At 41.9% G+C, this 19,541-nt stretch overlaps 1 protein-coding gene across 1 annotated transcript in view; it reads left to right on the top strand.

Annotated features, from left to right (window-relative positions):
• Positions 1 to 19,541, top strand: part of ASNS (asparagine synthetase (glutamine-hydrolyzing)) — a 245,567-nt gene that overhangs the window by 85,606 nt on the left and 140,420 nt on the right. The window contains exon 6 of the mRNA XM_085630875.1: positions 494 to 621. Within this exon, the coding sequence (XP_085487001.1) occupies positions 494 to 621 (128 nt within the window). The remainder of the gene's footprint in view (positions 1 to 493; positions 622 to 19,541) is intronic.

Here is a 19,541-nt window from a genome sequence, read left to right as displayed (position 1 = left end):
ACAGGCACTTAATTCCTAACAGCTCAATCATTCAATACTGAGTGGTGACTTGCAAAGGCTCACATCATTAAACACTTGTGGTAAGGAGCTCACAGACTCTTTTGTCCTGAGGCTTCCCCAAAAAGGCAAGCCCCACTCCCATGTAACCACTGCCAGCTATGGCTAAATCACAACTACGGTGCCACAGATAACAAAGCATACACTTCCAAAGATGTGACTTGCCATTGGCTGGTCTGACCTTGGGTGGTGTATGTTGTCTTGTGATTCTCCAGGCAGAAATAGCAGGTGGTTTTGAAATTGGATTGCGGTGCTCTTTCTTGAGCCTAACTGGACCACTTACATTACTTCGTGGTGTCATTTCATATATATATGTTTTTGTAATTCCTTTATACTTTTTAATGCTTTGTGTTGCTCTTTAGAAATATTGATCAGAAAAAGTTAATTTGAAGAGAACAATCCAGAACATTAGTTTCTTCTCTCATCTTTTCGACAGGTGGCTTGGATTCAAGTTTAGTGTCAGCACTTCTCATGAAACTTTCCAAAGAAACTGGCATTCATTACCCACTGCAAACCTTTGCAGTTGGAATGGAAGGTAGCCCAGACATATTAGCTGCTCGGAAGGTAAGTGATTAATTCCTTGCTGCTCTGACTATTGTAGGCTCTTGTTGCTGAGAATTTACTATGTTTTTGATGCAATCGACGGTCTCTCTGTTTATTTCTCTCTTTGTGTGCCAGCAGAAAGCTTGTGAGTGCACTTTTTGTAATCTTTGACCGTAATCGTGAATAGCAGTGAGTGAAATGTGAGGGAGAACAGCAGGGGTCTATCAAGATTATTTTTTAAAGCTTATGCAACACAATATTTACTTTGTCATGTTTTGCTTCTGATACATTGTACAGTTTGTAACCTTATTTTCAGTGAGCGGACCCCACCTTAATTGTCTTTACCGTTGATATTTAACCCCACTGGAGTGCACTTCTGCAAGCATTGAAATTTCTGTACATGTATATTTCTGTATATGAAAATGTATTCTGGTCACCTAGACAGATGGAGAAGACACAAAACAGCAAACTATGGGATAGTGAAATAGGGATTAAAGTGATTAATACTTTATTGTTCGATTAAAAAAAAAATCATTACAATGGCAATCGACAGTGCATTTATTCACACATTCGGTTAAAAAGAGGGATGTATAACAATAAATACTTAAAATTAAGACACCCACTAAAATATAATTGATTTCTCAATCCATTCTACTCATGTTAAGCAGGATTTGAAGGTGTCTTGAATTAGTGCAAACCTTTGTCCCTTGGTTGGTTCTCAATTGGGGGACAATAGTAAACAGATGAGCTTCAGTTTGATTAACAATGAGGGAAAACAAATGACTTTTTACGAGAATCCTACTAGCTGTTCCCCTGGGTTTGGCAACTCTTTTTATAAATAGGACAAAACAATAGAAAAGATAAAATGTGCTGTGAGGTCACAGAGAATGCAAGCCTCTGAGTGAACAGCTGGGAATGCCTGTCAAAGCTGCTAACTGTGGGGTCAATGGGCTATACCGGTTATGATCTAATCGAAATGCTGGTTAGGAAGGGGCCAGTGCTGGATTACAGGTGTCGACGAGCCGATCCTCTGACTTGCTGAACCTTTTTGCTGCTCTTATAACAAACTTGGCAAACCGAATATTAAGCACCGAATTGTCTGGGTTGAAGGATGCGATAATGGTTTGTCAACAAGAGTGGACACTGAGTTTCTTCCATTCTCCCCGTAAGTGAGCCCTACATTCCTTGAGCAGTGCTGGGCAGTGGCATACCACATGTTCAAGTGATTACTTGCTGGATTCACAACCCCTGCACATTGTATTGTCATTTAGGTGACGCCAACTGGGTAGATGGTAAAGAAAAGGCCACTCCCCCAACCTGATGAACATAAATCTTTTTTTCCAGAAGGCTGCATAGTTGCAAGACAGATATGGGGCCTTTGGACCTGGCTTAAACTGGGTTATAATCGACCAGGCATGTTTACGTTTTGCCACTTGTGCTCTGTCCGAATGGAATGACCAGAGATGCACGCTCTTCTTAATGTATGTTTTGAGGACCTGCTGAGGTGGATTAATGTCCCAAAATTCTTGTGCTTATTAAAGGTGCAGGGAATCTTCTAGATGTAGGCGATGTTTTTGCCCCAGTTGACTGGTGGTTATTTCCCACCACAGCAGTGCCTCCAAGCCGCCTGCTCTAGTTGTTTGTAGTTTGTTACATAGTTTGAGAAAGGCATCGGCCCCTACGGCCTGCTGGTCTAGGAGGCCGAGCTCAAGTCTACACTGGGCAGGAGATGAGGTTTTTGGTTAACTCAGTGCTTGCTTATAAACTCTTTCTGTTAGTTTGTTCAACAGACTGGAGTCTTTTCCCAGCATAATATCCTGTCCATAGGATAAAGAGGTGTACATTTTTGCCTTCATAGCTGTTATTAGTGGAGACAAGCTTGGGCCGGATAGCCGCTTTGCTAGCTTTGTAAATGCTACCTTCAGCATCAATGCTTTATCGCCAACCTCTTGCTGTTGTTTTAAAAAAGCACACCTCGTATCTATGTGGACCCTTTGGTATTTATAGGAGGATCCCCTTTCAATGCTCTTACCATTGTAGAGCCATCCTCCTTGTTTGTGAATGTTTAGATGTTAAGCTGGTCAAGCAGCCGCTGTAAGCCTACCCTTGTATGGCTAAACAGTACTAGATCGTCTGCGTACAGCAGGTTGCTCACCCGAATGCCACAAACATTTTTGGTGGGGGGTGGCAGTTAATGTCGTTGAAAAATTGTGATAAATCCGAGATGAAGAGGTTAAAAAGTAAGGGGGCCAGCACACCCCTTGTTTTACTCCACTCGATGTTTGTATTTTCCTAGAGATGTGAGCTCCCTCTCCCAGTTTTATACGGATCCATGTGCTTGTATGGAGCTGGATGATGGCCTCCAGTAGAGGACGGGGAATCCCCCATTTCTGTAGCTTGGACCACAATAATCCCCTTGGCATGTGGTTGAACGCTGCCTTAAATTCAACAAAGCAGCAGTGAATTTAGGATCTTGATGCTGCTGCTTTGTCTGTCAAACTGATATTGCAAGTAGATTGTTTGGAGTTCCTGATTTTGCCACATATCCTGTCTGATAGAAGGGGACTAGTTTTTTCTGTGTAACCCACAGTGACAGGTCTTCCAACAGCAGACTGGCTTAGTACTTGGCTTCAACGTCCAGGAGGGCTATCAACCTATAGTTTGTTGGGTAAGATCTTGTACCACCTTTATAGATTGGCTGTATGATAGCCCCACGCGAGGACTGTGGTATCAATGAAGTGGTCTGGCAATAATCGAACATGGATGCTAAATGTTCGGCCCAGAACTCTGTATCCTGCTTATGCAGGACATGGGGTACTCCATTTGGCCCAGGTGCCCCGTCAGAGCTGCCTTTGATTGTAATTTTTGCCGTTCGAATTATCAGTGCTTCTGGAGCTTTGTTGGCCTGTTGATGTGACTCCCATTGCTGAGAGGGGGTTTTGTTGTCTGTTTTTGATGGTGTCCGAATGGTCCTGTCCGGGGATTGCTCAGTTACTACGGCAGGGGTTGTACCCATTAGGGGTTGCAATTGACTTGTATTAATCAAGGGGCCCATTTTTATCAAGTTAGCTGGTACATCGTCTTCCTTTTCAGTAGCTTCAAAGTGAGTCATTAGGAAAGATGCCCACTCTTCTTCTGGGATGTTTGTTCTGCTTTTTCCCCTTTGACCATGCATTCTCCTGTTCACGAGGGACCAGAAAGGCTTTGTATTCAAGTTTTTGCTTGCATGAACTAATTTTGTCCAGAACTGATCAGAACGTTTTCGTTTCTCCAAGGACACTGCTTGCCAGACTGCTTTTTGTGCATGCTTATAGTTGTTAAATAGTATTTCAGCCCCCGGGCACCTCCGAACTCATCTTAATGCAGCGTTGCATATGTTTTTCAATTTCTTGATGAAGCTGCAATGACACTATGATTCCCTCTATTAAATTGTTGAGCAGTGTTGCCAATTTTTTTTAAACAATTGGCAGGTAAAAGTCACCCATGATGTCGTTGCTGAAATGTCATCAATGCTCCTCACGCCTAGAAGGGCTCTATGTACTATCATAATAATCGGTATGGAGAAATGTGTCCATTTTAACCTTTTTAGGTTCTCCGTGTAGATTCCACAGGTTGTCAAGCTCGTCATGGCATATTGTGCTATGCAGGAATACAGAGTAATTACTTGTGGGTGATGGTCGCTATCCCCCGTGCGACAAAGTTTTAATTCTCTATCAAAAGGAGCATTTCCCTGTTACAGATAGTATAGTCAAGGAAAGAGTTAGTATGTCCATTTGTTCTTGTCCAGTTTGGTAGTTTGTCCTGGGTGAAGCGACCGTTCAGGATTATGTAGCCCATACTGGCGAGTCGTAGTACCATATATTCACCGATCTTGCTGTGCTTGTTGCCACTGGGCTTTGTATGTTCTGTGATGTATTGGGCTCTGCCTGGGCATGTTTCATCGTAATCTTCCGGAAGGTCTTGGAAAAGATTAGTATTATAATCTGCTGAGATCAAACAAGCTGTACTACCATGGTTGCTTAATAAGCCGCACATGATGCACGTTAGGTGGTCAAACTTGTACCTTTTCTCCCAGGCACTTGGGGTGATATGCAAGTTTATCAGCAGCAGTTGTTTATTACATTTCTAGTTTCTAATCCTTACACCAGTGATCCAGTCCTCTTCAAATGAAAGCCGGACAATCGTTGCTTTTAACTTGCCGGAGCCATAGATCGATAGCCCGCCCCTTGGTCTACTGAACTTATGAGTTCTTGTGGCGGCAGGGGTGTGGAATTTAATAAAATATCTACTTGTCCATGGGGCAGGTTGCTTCATAAATCTACTTGTCCTGTAACTAAATACACGTGTCCCATTGGTGCCATGTAGCGTGGCGACAAATTATGGCAGCAATCTCATTATATAAGAGCTCTGATATGGCCTCTCTGATTATGCCAGGGCTCATACCATATTGGTGTTTGAAAACCTGCAATCCCTTTATGTTGCCGCAAATCTACATACTGGAGCTAAAGGTAGTGGTAAGCAATAGTTCCAAGGTTAGAATGCCCTTTTGAGTCTGTGTAAAACTACTAACTTGCATGTTTTAAGGGTTTCCAACAACTCTTCTCTAATCTTTTCCCATACTGAAGTGTTGTAAATTTACTCCTGACAATAGCAGACATAAACCTTCTTCCAGAGTTGGGGAAAAAAGTGGTTGGAGGGAAAGTGAACTTGCAAGCACTCAGATTTTCGCATGAGCAAATCTACACATGCATTTTTGTTCATGCTAAAATGCAGTTCCCAAATATTTTATAAGAGTACTATTTCTTGTCCTAATTCTGTAAATTCTTAGTAATCCACAAAAGCTGTATAGCTGCACTTAATGTAAGGACATATACCATGGGTGCACTTTTGAGACGGTCTGTAATAATTGAATCCCTGATTTAGTATGGCGTTGACATTGACCTTTTGTGTTTATTAAAATTCTGACTCTCTGTATCGGCTGACTTCACTGTGAGTGACAGCATTCTGCTCTTTCACAAGGAGCATATTGCCACAGAAAGTAGTTTTGTTCAGTGCCAGTAACTACTGTGGCAGTGCGTGCTTTTTGAGACCAAAAACAATTCTTGATTTTGCCAATGTTTGTTATAATGGTGAGGGCCTTGCAGCTCCTACACCAATAAGGTTTTACAAAAACCATGCCAAAACAAGTCACACATTGACAAAACTAAAAAGCTGGCCATCAATTTCAGACCTACTGGCTTTGCCAATGCTTGTTTTTTTGTTTCCCATAATCTTCTTGAAACTGGTTACACTGATTTTCCATTATGAATATTTTTAGGAAATACTGCCATGCATTAAGACATGTTACTAAATGATGCTGCAAAGAAATGGTACCTGAAATTTTACAGTAGTTTAGCAAAATGTTTTTTCCTTGCTTTCATTTTTTTATGAACATTTTATTTTGAAAGCAAAGAATAATCAATCTTGCTTTCAAGCTTCTGCAAATATTTGCATCAAATCAGAAAGCATTCTGAGAACATTATACATAGCCTCATGTTGCTAAACTTTGAAAACGTGTACGCACATTTTTATACTGGAACCACTGTCAGTAATGCAGCCAGAGCTTACAAATTTACTTAGAGCAATCACCCTAATAATTAAATCTTTCAATGAATGAACCATAAATACAAGTTTGAACAGCATTAACATATTGACAAAAATATTAACTTAACTGCAGACAGTGCACTTCCCTGATCTATAATGTGGTACTGTAAACTGGCAGCCAAAGGGTTTGTGCTGCAGGGGGTTGGGCCTACTTGTCCCAAGGACAAAATATACATGAAAACTTGTTGCCCTTGACCCCAAACAATATGTCCTGGGCGTCGGGCTATAGGAATTCCACATCCCTGGGTGGGAATCCTGTATTCTAAATAGCCCTCTAATGGAAGGCTTGCCTTGGTCCATACTAGCCCTCTAATGGAAGGCTTGCCTCGGTCCATACTTTCTGAAGTATGACCTTGTGATTCTTTAAGAACATTATCACGTCATGGGCCTGGATTTTCGGGGTAAGGCCATCGATGTTCCAAAAGCACACTGATAGTCCGGACGTTTTGGCGTTGACTGCTGTTTGAACGCTATTTCAGTCGTGACTTCCTCTAGATAGGGCTACTCGCAGCCAAGCCCAGTCATCTTTCGGATGATTTGGCATCTCTATTGTTTGGGCTTTGCTTCCTGTTGTGGCTCGGTCTAAGGCGTTTGTTAATATTTAAAATTAAGGATTACTGATGTTATTAGAGGTAACAAAAGGCTTTGCTAATACCGTCGGATACCCTTGGTCTTTCTGGGCAATTATTTTGATACCACATCTCTTAAATTGCTCGGATCTTGATAAAACCAGCTTCTTGATTGCTACTGATGCCAATGTAATTAGTGTAGGTTCAGTGATTTGTTGGCCTTTAGGGGATATCAATTCTATTTCTGCTATATCATCAGATTCCAGTTTAATTTAACAACTAAGGAATGTTCTCTCTGTTTAAGATGTCATGCCTTGAGAGGGATACTGTGGAATAAAAAGCAATTTAGATGTTTGATTTGTAGTAAGCAGATCCTGTCCTAGGTCTATGTTGTTGCTCCTGTCCCCTGTGTGGACTGGTTCATTCCTGTTTAGGCTGTTGTTACTCCTTGCTTGTGCTCGTCGAGATGACCGTAATGCTGTTGAGTCGCTTATTGGGGACTTCTTTGCGTACTTTCGCAGTACCCAGGGCTTTTGCGATTGTTATCCAAATGCTTTCTTTTCCTCCTGACCTTGGATCATCGCTGTGCTGCTCTGTAGCTACTTTTCTTTGCTTCACTGTAATTGTATTTACTTTGTCTATGTTGGATACTGAAACTCCTAATCCGCTAGCTGAGGGCATGGGGTATAATGTTAACACAGGTTCCTTACTTGGCTCTACTAGGGTTGGAGTTTGTTGTTTCTCCCGTGGGCCTTCTCCAATGTGCACAGGGGTTTGTCTAGGTTTGTTGCAGTAGCCTAATGCCTGTGACATTTTACCTGTGTGACCAACCGCTGCCTTAGGAGTCGGCATTATAGTTGGTTGAAGTATAGCAGAAGAACTACTTTCACTACCCGTCGAGCCAGTTTGTATTTTGCTTTTATGGGTTAAAAAGGAGTTACTGTTTGTTTTCCTCTTACTCAGGTGTCGCTTTTGCAGTGATTTGTTTATAGTTCAGTTATCTGGTCTGGTGTCCCCATTGCCCAGTGATGTCATTATCTTTGGCGAGGTTGATGGTTCAACCCTCAGCTCTGTTTGATCCGAATTATTTATCTTGGTTTGTGAGAAATGTCTTCACTTAGTAGATACTGATTGATGAACAGGTGACGGGGCAACCACCATGACTTCTTTAGGGGATATGTTAGCCCTCAACCGGTAACTTTATTTCCTGGACTAATTTCTTACTTTATGTTATGTGCTTTTAAGACAGTCTGGATCGGTGTGATGTAAATGATGAGTCCTGTGATCCTACGGGTAATTTTCTGATTTCTGTCAGGGCCATGGTGAGGAACGAAGGAAGATAAGACAAACTGTTTATTATTGGGGAGCACCAGCATACTGAGTGTGCCAAATTTGTTTGCTCTATTGTTATCAATTTGTTAAGGCTTTCCAGTTTGCTGTCTGTCCCTGCAGTGTACACTGCAAGTACGTTTCAAAGATCGACCTGAAGATCTAGTTTGTCCAAGTGAAAATTTAATGCGGTTGTGGATTGTAGGGTTTGCAAGAGTGGGGCCAGATTGAATTCGGCTCATCCACCACCATTTCGGGGTTTCATGTATACTTGTGATCCTGTTGGAATCTGCTTGAAAGAAAGATAGATCCAGTAGGGAGCGGTTGTTTGGCTCTCCTAGCATCCTACTGGGATAGTCGTGTTTGTCCAGGTCTGGTGGGTCGTTGGTGTGAGACGTTTTATATTTCCGGGCGAGAGCCTGGTCAAATGTGTTGCTGGGGGACTGGGGATATTATTGTTACCGGGAGGTTGCGTATTGTTAGTGTAAGGATTATTGGTTTCCTTGAGCGGTGAAAGCCTCAGGTTAATGGGTGAGCCGTCACTTGAGATGGTGATTGGAGAGGAGTTCTGTATATTAAGACTGTGTCGGAATGTTAACTGACGATTAATTTCATCGTTGTCTGAATGACTGACCTCGACTTAAAATTTGCAGGAATAGGAGGCTCGTCTACCTTGCGTGGGCCACCTGAGTGTGCACCAACCTTGCGTGGGCCACCTGAGTGTGTGGATGAGCATGAATCATGGCTTGAAAAGTTATTTGCACAGGTTCACCTGCCTGAGAGTCTTGGCAGGGTTGTATGGACAAAATCATCTTTTTGATGGAGCCATTTGTCGCTGTGGATTTTATGCAACAGTTCTTGAAGTAGTCTCTTTCGAGCTCCACTGAACTTTCTACTAGCGAGTCGTCCAGTTTAGGTAGCTGATCTTGTGATGTTGGGATTTCTTCCACTGTTGTGTAACCGGAAGGGTGTAAACTTGTTCTGAGGGCAAGTATGAGGTAGCTGGAGATCGGGCGTGGAATTCTTTTGCTGGGGTTATTCGTTCCATATCCGTGGGCTTTTTGATATTTTCCTTATTATGCTTCCTGCGTTTTTTCACTGTTTCTTTCCTTAGTCTTGACCTCATCATACTGTGGTTATGGGTCGCTGAAGTTACACACGCCTCTTCTTCCTCTTATCGATACTCTCCGCAGTTAGTGAATGGGGTTGCACTGCTCATGCACTCCCATTTCTTTGCCCGTTTTACAACTCTTTACCACCCGTGGGCAGGAGTTCATCCGCCTTCCCACTCGTTGATGGCTTTTCCTTCGAACCATTATATGTATAAATATACGGAGGCGTTGTCTATCTTGGATATAGTCCTACAATGCCCGGTGTGCATTGGGTGGTGGGAGGCAGTAGGAGGTTAAGGTAGGTGGGGAACCGGGGCACCAGCAATGCCCAGGCCGGTTTTCTTGCTTCCCACCAGTCTATACCCCTGCCTTTCTGGGGTACACACTGTCAAGGGCATTCAGTCTGCTTAATTTGGCCACCTCATGGCCTTGCATCCCTCCAAATGCCCTGCGAGTGCCCGCACCTGCACCCTTCTCTACCGCTCAGCAGCCTGTGCCCTTGGGAATCACCTCTATTGCCTTTGACCAGTGCCCATTGAGTGCTGGCTCACCTCTTAGTTCCATGTAGATCCTTCTGGGGTCGGTCACAGGCTGTGCGAGGGTCAAAGGCAGCCTTGGTGCCCAGGCTGATGCAGGAGAGAAGGGGGCAGAGAGAGGTAGGCAGGGAAGCGGATACCAACTGCACTGGCCTAATGCCAGCCGCCTCCGCAGAAAGACGCTGACTTAGCAAATGTAGTTGGGAATCGGACTTGCAAATGCTGCTCCCCTCGTGTTTTTTGGGTTACTTCCTTCCCAGATTTGCTGGGACACTAAACAAGTCATACTTGGTGTGAGAACATGGATTATTAGGGTGGATGATAGTCCACTACAGGAAAGGATGTGGCTTAATGGGAGAGGATGTGGCTAAACAGCCAGAGGTGCCAATTTCGGAGCTGGGGGTCCAGGTTTGAGTCTCGGCGTCGGTTCAACATCCTGTGTTTCTGGGCCAATCACTTAATCTCCCTGTGCCTATGGACAACGCCTTGATACCCTCTCGGGTAATAAGCCACACTTTACAAATGATTTGACAATCATTCCAATACAAGTAATATTCTTGCTAGGTCTAGTAAAGTTTTGCAGTAATTTAAACCCAAGCTCAAGCTTTAGTAGCTATGTCACGGAGAAGAGAGACTTAACTTAAGAAAATGTGTAAAGCTTTTAGAAGTAGCAAAACACTTAAAAAGATGAAAACAAAACACAATAAATATTCCACTTCAATTCATAAAACTAGAGATAAAGAATGACTATATTTAAATGAACAAGTTATCACCAAAAAGACAAAAATCCGGTAAGGGGAACTGGAAATATGAATTTTTCAAGTTTTAAATAAAAATAGCATCAACAAGTGTTAACCGCCAACCACGGTTATCTAGATGAGCTTGATCGGTACCTAGGGGCAAGTTAAGGCCAACTGCGATACCAGATTTGCCTCAGTTTGAAGTTTTACCTTCTGACTTAAGGCCTGATATTGAATTTGGTGGTCGAGCAGTCCTCCACCAAGGCAATGGAGTAAACTACTTCCTTGCCCTGGTCTGGTCCTGACAACCAAATTTTGAAATGTCCATGGGCCAGTGGACATTTCAAGCAATGGCCGTCAAAGCAGTTCTGGCCAGTGTATTGTAAATTTGCCAAATGACCCTGTCTCAGATGACGGAGCTTAACAACAAAATTACAGTTTTTTTTATTTTAAAAAACAACCCCAAAGCGGGATTTTGTTTTTTGAAAATAAAAAAACCCCACCGTGTATGTCCACCTTTCTAAATTAGGTGGGCGACATGCAGGACAACCTCCGATGACTCTTACACCATCATACCGTCGGAGGAGTATAACCACTGCAGGGATGGAGTAGTCTCTGCCATCGTTAAACCAAAGGTCCACCTGTAGGTGGATTATTATAGTGGCGGAAAAGGTACTATGTTGCTATTTTGATGGTCTACCCTTTCTGCCAACATATAAATCATCCCCTTAGTCTCTGAAATGGAAGTCGAAAATCCCCAGTGAGGCGAAGCAGCAAGCTGTGGGCGAAATAGGTTTCAGTAGGCCGGTGAAACCATTGACTTTTGGCAGGTAAGCTCAGAGCAGGACATATTCAAAATGTGTGCACATGGAAGGTCCCTCACCAGCAGGATACTTTTGGTGCCTTCGCCAAGGAAAGATTGATACCTTCCGGCTTAGTCACTTTTTCTGATTTCAGATTTCTCATGCGGAGTAAGACTGTGAGCTGTAGCCGAACAAGACTTCATGGGGCCAGATACATTTTCAATGACTTCTCACTGAAACGGATTTGGTGCTGCGCAAAAGCCCACAGCTTCCGTAACCTGAATATTTGGTCCAGCAGCAGCAAGTTTGTCCCGGTCTCCTAACACAAAGTTCTTCAAACAAAAAATAAACGATTATAAGTCCCAGATTTTAGGGCTAGGAAGGAGGAATACACTTTTCCAAGGGCCCTAGCACCATAGCGACACCACTTAGGGGTCTGGACCAGCAGGATCCAAGGCAGATCCAATTGGAACAGGTCTAGGAGTCTCTTCATTAAAGTGGATATTTTATAGCTTTTGTGTCCCAGTCAGCCAACTGACCCTTGAAGTCAACATCTTGGTCCTGGGTACAAGTGGGAGTACATCCAGGTCATAGGCTCACAGGTCACAACAGCAGGTTTAGGCATCTATCTTCCACAGGTCCAGCAGTATTCTGAACAGAGTATTGGGTGTACCATATTTATGCCCAGTGGCAGCTGGTGGTTGGGGGACATTTCAGGCCACTCTCTAACCAGTGCGATAAAAGTTCCCAGTGGTCATCCCTACCCACTTTTGCAGTATTTCCTGTGTGTTGTACTGTAAACTATCCCACTATGCCCTTCTCTATCTGAAACCAACATGGCAAAACCTTTTCTGCCCTGTGCAGAGTTCCCTGTGCCTATCCAGAAGGGAGGCTATTTTGGGTGCTCGTGTGGTTTCTTCAAACCAGGTCTGGGAGTAGCTCCTCTCCCACTAGGAATGGTGACTGGCTGGCTAGAGGAACGATACAAGGGGCAGGACCATGTGTGAACTCCATGTACCAGTGACAGGCTAGGCAACCTTTGAAAGTTAATTAACTTCCTGGCCATAGCCTAGATGGGCATCCTGCTAGGGGAAGATAAGCCCTCTTCCTTTGTCGAAGCTCTGAGAGCCACTTCAGAACTGACCAAGGAGCCATTCAGCTCCTGGGTGACAGTGAATACTGGCAACAAGGCACATTTAGGTCAGGCAGAAAAATGACGACTTTATAAAAGTACAATTTTCAAAATAGTATAAAGTCCGACTTGACCATTATATTCAATTTTAATTTACTATTAAAATGGAACCTTGAATCCTTTTTCTAGCTACTTCTCACTCCCAAACTGAATTTAAGTATTATAAGGTGTTACTGTGTAACCCAAAGCTCTCATAAGAAAGGGCCAGGCTTCTCACAATCAAAATTACTTGTGTGGTTTTTCACTGTCAGGGCATGTGAAACACAAAATATACATATCCTACTTTTTAAACATCATGCACCCTGCCCTATGGGCATTTAGGGCCTACCTAAGGGTGACTTATAAGAATTGATGGGACGGTTTAAGCCTATCAAAGGGTTTATTTTTCTAGGCTGAATAAAAGTTTTAAAACTGCATACCCAGGCTATAGGGGCTGGACAGGACACATGCTTTACATTGTCACTTTGGTGGTGGCACAATAAGTAGTGCAGTCCATTAATGACATTTAACTTACAAGCCCTGGGTACATTTGGGACTATAAACTAGGGACTTCTAGTTATGCTAAATAGGCCAATTAGTTATATGGCAATTCAACGTGTTTTAGGGGTCAGAACATGTGTACTGGGCACTGAACCGAAATGCACCAGTGTGCAGATTCCAAAAGCCAGCAGACAAATCTAGCAACAAGTGAGGGTTACCATGCAAAATTGGGGCATTTTCCTACACTTGGCAATGATCAGTACATAAGACTTCATTTCCCTCTATGCTACCAAGAGATTGTTTTCAGATCAAGCAGCACAATCCCTGGTCAGCTAGGAAATCTCACTTTTAAATCAAGATATGATAAACTGATGACGTTTTACCCAAACATCTCTTGAAAACCACCTTGCTGCCTTTCATCGTAACACACTGTTTCACACTTATTTCTTTTTTATATGTAAATTTAGAGAAAACTGGTCTGTGTATTTAGAGTTTCCCTCCTGCAGACGAACAACAGATTGCTGACAAGACAACAAAGTCGCAGTTAGTGAGTGAGCTTGCATGCTTCAGATGTCTGTGAGCAGCTACAAGATGGAAGCTGCCCAGCTATACAGATGTGCAGGCTAGCGGAAACTGGGCATGCAACCCGTAAGTTTGTAAATGGCACACCTGACATGTTTTGTGTAGCTGCCATTCATTTTGAGTTCCACTTGCTGTTCCCTCTTACACCATGTCGTCTTATTTAGAGTAGCCCTGGGCAGAATTTCGATTACGCCGGAGAAATTTTGGTATTTCCACGTTACTCTTTGATGCAGAATTACTGATAATTACAGGACTACTCTTCCCAACGTAAGTAAGAGTGATTTTGGGGCGAAAATCCTACTATGAGGACAGCTTTACTATTAGTATTCTTCTGCATTTAGAGATGTTTCTTTGCATCTAAAATAGAAAATAGCTCTAAATTATGGTAATAGGGTGGGGAGGAAATCCTTCCCCATGAGCACATTAGCGAAAGGTTGCTCCTACTTGCTATTTGTGTTCTGTTTTATTAAGCGCTATTTCTTAGCACAAATGCATCCTTGTGTCCATTTTGGATTGTTTTGCATAATTTAAGCGTAATCTTCGCTGACATAATTTGGCTTCCTGCCAAAAATGGACCAAAACATGCTTATGATGGAAGAAATTATAACAATCCAGTCCCGGAAAGTGAACAAAGGACTTCTACAAACATACATGAATGTTAGAGTTATGGTAAATAGACAAAGAAAGTGTACTCTATTTCATAGCATGTAACATGACTGTCCCCTACATCCTTCCACATGTGACTGCATCAATGATGCTACACTATTACTTAAAACGGTCTTCAGTTAATTGAAGTGAAGTATAGGAAGTCATTCACAACAAATCCTAGCATCTCACAAGACCCTCAGTCCTCACCCAAGTATGAATACCAGTGGTTCTGGTATATGCAGCAAGAATACAATAAAGCTGGAATTCTAATTAACTGGTATTTCACCAACTATGAAAAATACAAAACACAACTTCTTCAACTAGGTGCTGCCTGAAGCGGGAACATTACTCAAAAAGTACCTGTCAATTCTTATCTCAGTTTCACAGTGTCCTAAATTCCACCGTCAATATCTAAGACCCTCGAAATCACCATGGAACTAGGCAGATTATATTTTTCAGTCATCACTCGGACTGGAGGTCATCAGTGTGGATTATCTAATAGCTGCACCCCTCTAACCCTCAAGACAAATATTTGGCTTGTATAGCACCCCGTGGTTGACCCTACAAGCAGCTGTGCCGTAGCACACTCTGCAGATTTGGAAAAAGTCTCATGCTCAGCCCTGAGTTATTATCCCATGGCAATAAATTAATTTCCTTAATAAAGTGGGAAATCTGCACTTATAGATTTCGAACCTCGCCAGGATGCAAATTTCTGACTGTTTGGAATTCACATTTCATTCCACGTTACCACTGGTAGCCTGCGCCTTTTGTAGCCTTTCACTAATTCTGAAAGTGTTTAAAAAAAGGTTTCCATGCCAAACTATACCCTTATATATTTTTGTATATAAAACAAGGGTGGAAGTTCAAATGTACTTGCTAACTTTTTTCACTTTACAGGGAAACCCTTTTTCATTGTAGAAAAATCCTTTCCCATTCATCCCCACCAGTTTGAGGGAGTTCCCTTCTCTTTATCACTGTGAAAATAGACTTCCATTGTGTATATTTTACAGCGTAGGAGGGTATTGTAACATGGTTTGTTAATAACCAGAAATGTATAAGTTTCTGAGCGTACACATGCCTACCAGGCATTCATCCCTGAACACGCTCTCTACACCTCGACGAGGAGAGTCACTCACACAGAATTCTTGGTGTGAGTAGATCATGTTATGAGTACAAATCTTACTATGCAAAAGTCATTTTGCACTTGTAAACACAGTTATCTGACAGTGTAAACCATGAAAAACTATTTAAAACTAAGGCAAAATCTTGGCTAACAATAGTATTACTGTGCTCACACTAGTAGGAAGACAACCAGTTTTCAGGTAAATAAGAAAGGCCCATGTGTGGAATATTTATTCTTGTTGTTTAAAGTTGGTTCAGGGTTGTGAAGGTATTAGATTGTCTTTCCAGAGATAAAGATAACAGTATCTGCATTGCCCAAACTGATACCAGGACTGCCATGTAACTCTGAACCACTGGAAGAAATTTGGAATACAATGCTATCTTGAATTCAACTAAAGAAAACTTCACACATCTTGTAAAAGCTCTTTGGCCTACCAGACTGGAGCAAAACGTGTGTCAGCTACATCCAGAAACCGAACTAACCCAGATAGTCAGGATTTGCATTGGAATCTTAGTTATGTATCATGAACAACACAATTGGAAGTCATTTAGTCATTTGAACTCAGAGACTCTCAAAAGATCGTGCATGGGGAAGGTTCAAACAGTAAGTCTTACCAAGAAGAGTATTACTGTGACAAGTAAAACCTCTGTGTCTGGAAGGAGAGGTGAAAATTTGCTTGATGTGGTTTAGGAAAATCTAGGAAAATATCCTTATTTAAATTGGATAAAGGTAAGTAATTAGTGTGGAAAAGCTGGTATATACAAAAAGTTTTATTATGACCTTTTTGAACACCCAAATTAAGCATGGCTACTGGCTGCCTACATTAAGAAATTGAAGACCTCCATCTCAAATGAAACATTGTTTCCCTTCTTCTAGATCAGGGGTCTCCAACCTTTTCTTTTGTGAGAGCTACTTCTGCTCAAGGGAAGACTTTCAGAGCTACTAGCATATTTTATCTCTGTAATATACGTGTTCATATTACACTATGTCCGCCATAAACAGGACTACCAATAGTGACCAATAAGCATTCCAGGCATAGGAGTAAGTCTCCTCAACTCACACTCTACTGTCAATAGACAAATTTAATGTGTTTTAGAATTGCAATATTTTGTCTTTGTTAGCATATTAGTTATTAAAAATGCACATATTTTCCCATCAAATACCACCTTTCTCTTTTAGGCAAGCAAACTCAATTTTCCAGAACAAAACCTTTTTCAGAAAAAATAAAAATGTTGTCTTGAAAAAACAGTTTTCATTTAAAAAAATAAATAAATACAAAGTGCCCAAACATAAATGCATCATTTTCACCGAGCACTACCATGTAAAAATTCCTCACATGGACAGATTAAGCTTCAAATACTCCGGTCTTACAATCATAGACCATAAGTGGTCACCATAACACAAACAATGCCTGTTTTATGCTAATATTAAAACCACAATTGTCCCAAAGCTACCACTATGCTAAGGCTGGACGCCAGACGATCCAGGGTCCCCATCCTATACCAGTCATGGCCATTATTATGCAAGAAGCTGTCACCATTCTGCCAGAGATGGCTAAAAGTATGCCGGTCATGCTCTTAATATGTGAATTGTGGTAGCCAGTATAGTCTAGCTTGACAAAAGGTGACCAAGGATGGTCATTATTCTGCTATTGGCACTATTATGCCATGCACTGACACAATCGCACCAAAGATAAAACCCTTGACTTTAGACATGGCTTCCGGGAAACAACACTGTTTATTCGGGAGGGGCACAATGTCAGACAGAAACACACATAAATAAATGCAGATAAGGTTCTTAATTTTCTCTACCCTGGATCCATACCCTGCTCTTATCAGCTCCTGGGCTAATCATGCTCCCAATTAACACATTTTCACTCTGGTACCTGCAGTTACACAGTTTGATTGGCCAGCACTGGTAACTGCTGGCACTCTTCTTTGTTGGTGCATTGTTTGCACATGTGGTGCAACTGATAGACCAGTACATTTAACATGGTCAATCTCGTTGTGACTTAGTTAGATTTAAAGTGGAGACAGATGGTCATTTGGCAGACCCTATAAGCCAACACAGTGCATGTTTGAGTGTTATCATAAGACCCTATGATTGATTTGGCTGGTTGTCACTCTAATGGTCTTGAAATGAGCATTGCTGCTTTGTTTAATGTGCACAGACTGGGATTGGCTTAGCTTCACCTCTGAGAGCTACTTTGAGGGTGCTAGTGAGCTACCAGTAGCTCCCGAGCTACTCGTTGGAGACCCCTGTTCTAGATGTAAGGCTATGCTGCAATGGATAATAATGAAATGTTAAATGATTAAAGCGTCATCATTTGAAACACGATAGAAATAAAACGATTGTCAATCTAAATCCTACAAGGACTTTTAATTCTTTGGAGACTCACACAGCATTTAAGATAGATTGCTACTGAGTCCCCTATGAGCCCTTTTCACGTCCGTCTTTCTGCAGTGTTATACGGTTTCTACAAATTAAGTAGGACTGCGTATTAGGTCAACTTGAGCTTCAGGGTATAGGGACTTGGTCTCCACATACAATCAGAAAATGTTGACACAATCCTAGATCGCTCACAGTGCTCCATCTGAACCCCTAACCTTACCAGGGTACCAGATGGTATCAGCAAACTCGAACATAATCGCTCTTTTTCACAAGGAAACCGTGGAAACAGATCTACCCTTTCATTTTTACTCTGCATGCTTAAGGTAAACAAAAGAAAGATATAAAAAACATTTATTGAAGCAATTGTATTCTTGTATAGAAAACATGAGGTGGGATTATTAGGCAGAAGAAAGAAAGCATTGTGACCAGCCTTACAAGAATGGTGAAAAAGATGAACAATTTAACCATGGTAGAGTTACTATGTTGTTGCACTCCTATCTGTTACTAACTATGTTAATAAGAGCTTAGTGGGAGTGTCCTCTGCCAGGTCCGTTGGGATAGCCTAATCCCCAGTTCTTCAGTAAAATGTGCCAGGAAGCCAGTCTGATGTAGAACATACTATTGTCCTTTGCTGGTTAGAGGTCTGAGTTAGCAGGGCTACATCTCAGTCACAGTGTACCGTGCTCCAGGATAATCCCTGCAGAAGTGCTCCTCTGTCAAATGTAGCTCAGAGGCTCTTTGTATAATAAAAGTACCATTCACATTGTGCTTTGTCAAAGGTGCAGAGCTGATGCAATGGTTTGTCTGGAGTCTTAGAGCTGTTTCCAGCCGGACAACCAAATGCAAGGGCATTACGTTCTATGTGCTTAGCCGTGGACAGAGTGTATGAACAATATGTTAGCAATGCTTACTAGGAAAGAAGCTGCATGTACAGTAACTTCTCAGTACATTATGGTGTTAGTGTAAAACATGTAAAAAAGTCACCATTAGAAAAAGATGTCAAGCGATAACATGAAACTAAAATGGAGACTCAGCGCGGGCCCTAATGTACTTCATTGCAGCAGAGGATGATTTCACAGTAGCCTGGTATACACTTTGTTTTGGAGAATGTGCCTCCTCCTCTCTTTTTGAATTGCACAAGAAGCTGAAAACCTGGCTTTTCCATTAACCAACCTACCATAGGCAGGGCTAGGCACGCACCTGCTCAGTGCCAGAACATACTCATGGGTGATAGTGCACTTTGCAAATCTACATAACATAACACACACCACCAAAGAAGTAATGAATATGCTTTTGTATTTGTGATAATTTGTATTTCTACACTTTACCTTATCATTCTCTGCAACAATGGCATCATGCATGAATGTATTCAAGCCTTCTCACAAGATTGAAGAAAGGGGCCTATGACTGAAACATTATAGCTGACACACTGAAAAGGTGAGATGGTGGTTGATTGACGGTATCCCTGGTAGATCAGTTTCTTAGCTGCAGATTGAGATCCTGCTGATTCTTCCTTCTGCTATGTTCAGCGCATGCCTGTCTCATAATCACCATGACCCAATGGTGACACATATCAATATTCTGATATGATAGAAGTATTGCCATTTTAGCAGTTGAATTCCTTTAGCAGAAAACGCTTCCTGTGGTGAGATATGTTATTGTGGAGGAAATATATATATTAGAAGATGAATGAGATCCAATATTTGGAATAATTTACATATCCATATTGCAAACCCTCTCACAATACAATTTCATGATTTGGTCATTAAACAGATTTGTAATCGTTTTTACAT

This window comes from Triturus cristatus, chromosome 10 (assembly GCF_964204655.1).
Source record: "Triturus cristatus chromosome 10, aTriCri1.1, whole genome shotgun sequence".
NCBI lineage: Eukaryota > Metazoa > Chordata > Amphibia > Caudata > Salamandridae > Triturus > Triturus cristatus.
Note: the sequence above shows the minus strand (reverse complement) of the source record. Positions and strands in the feature narration are given on the sequence as shown.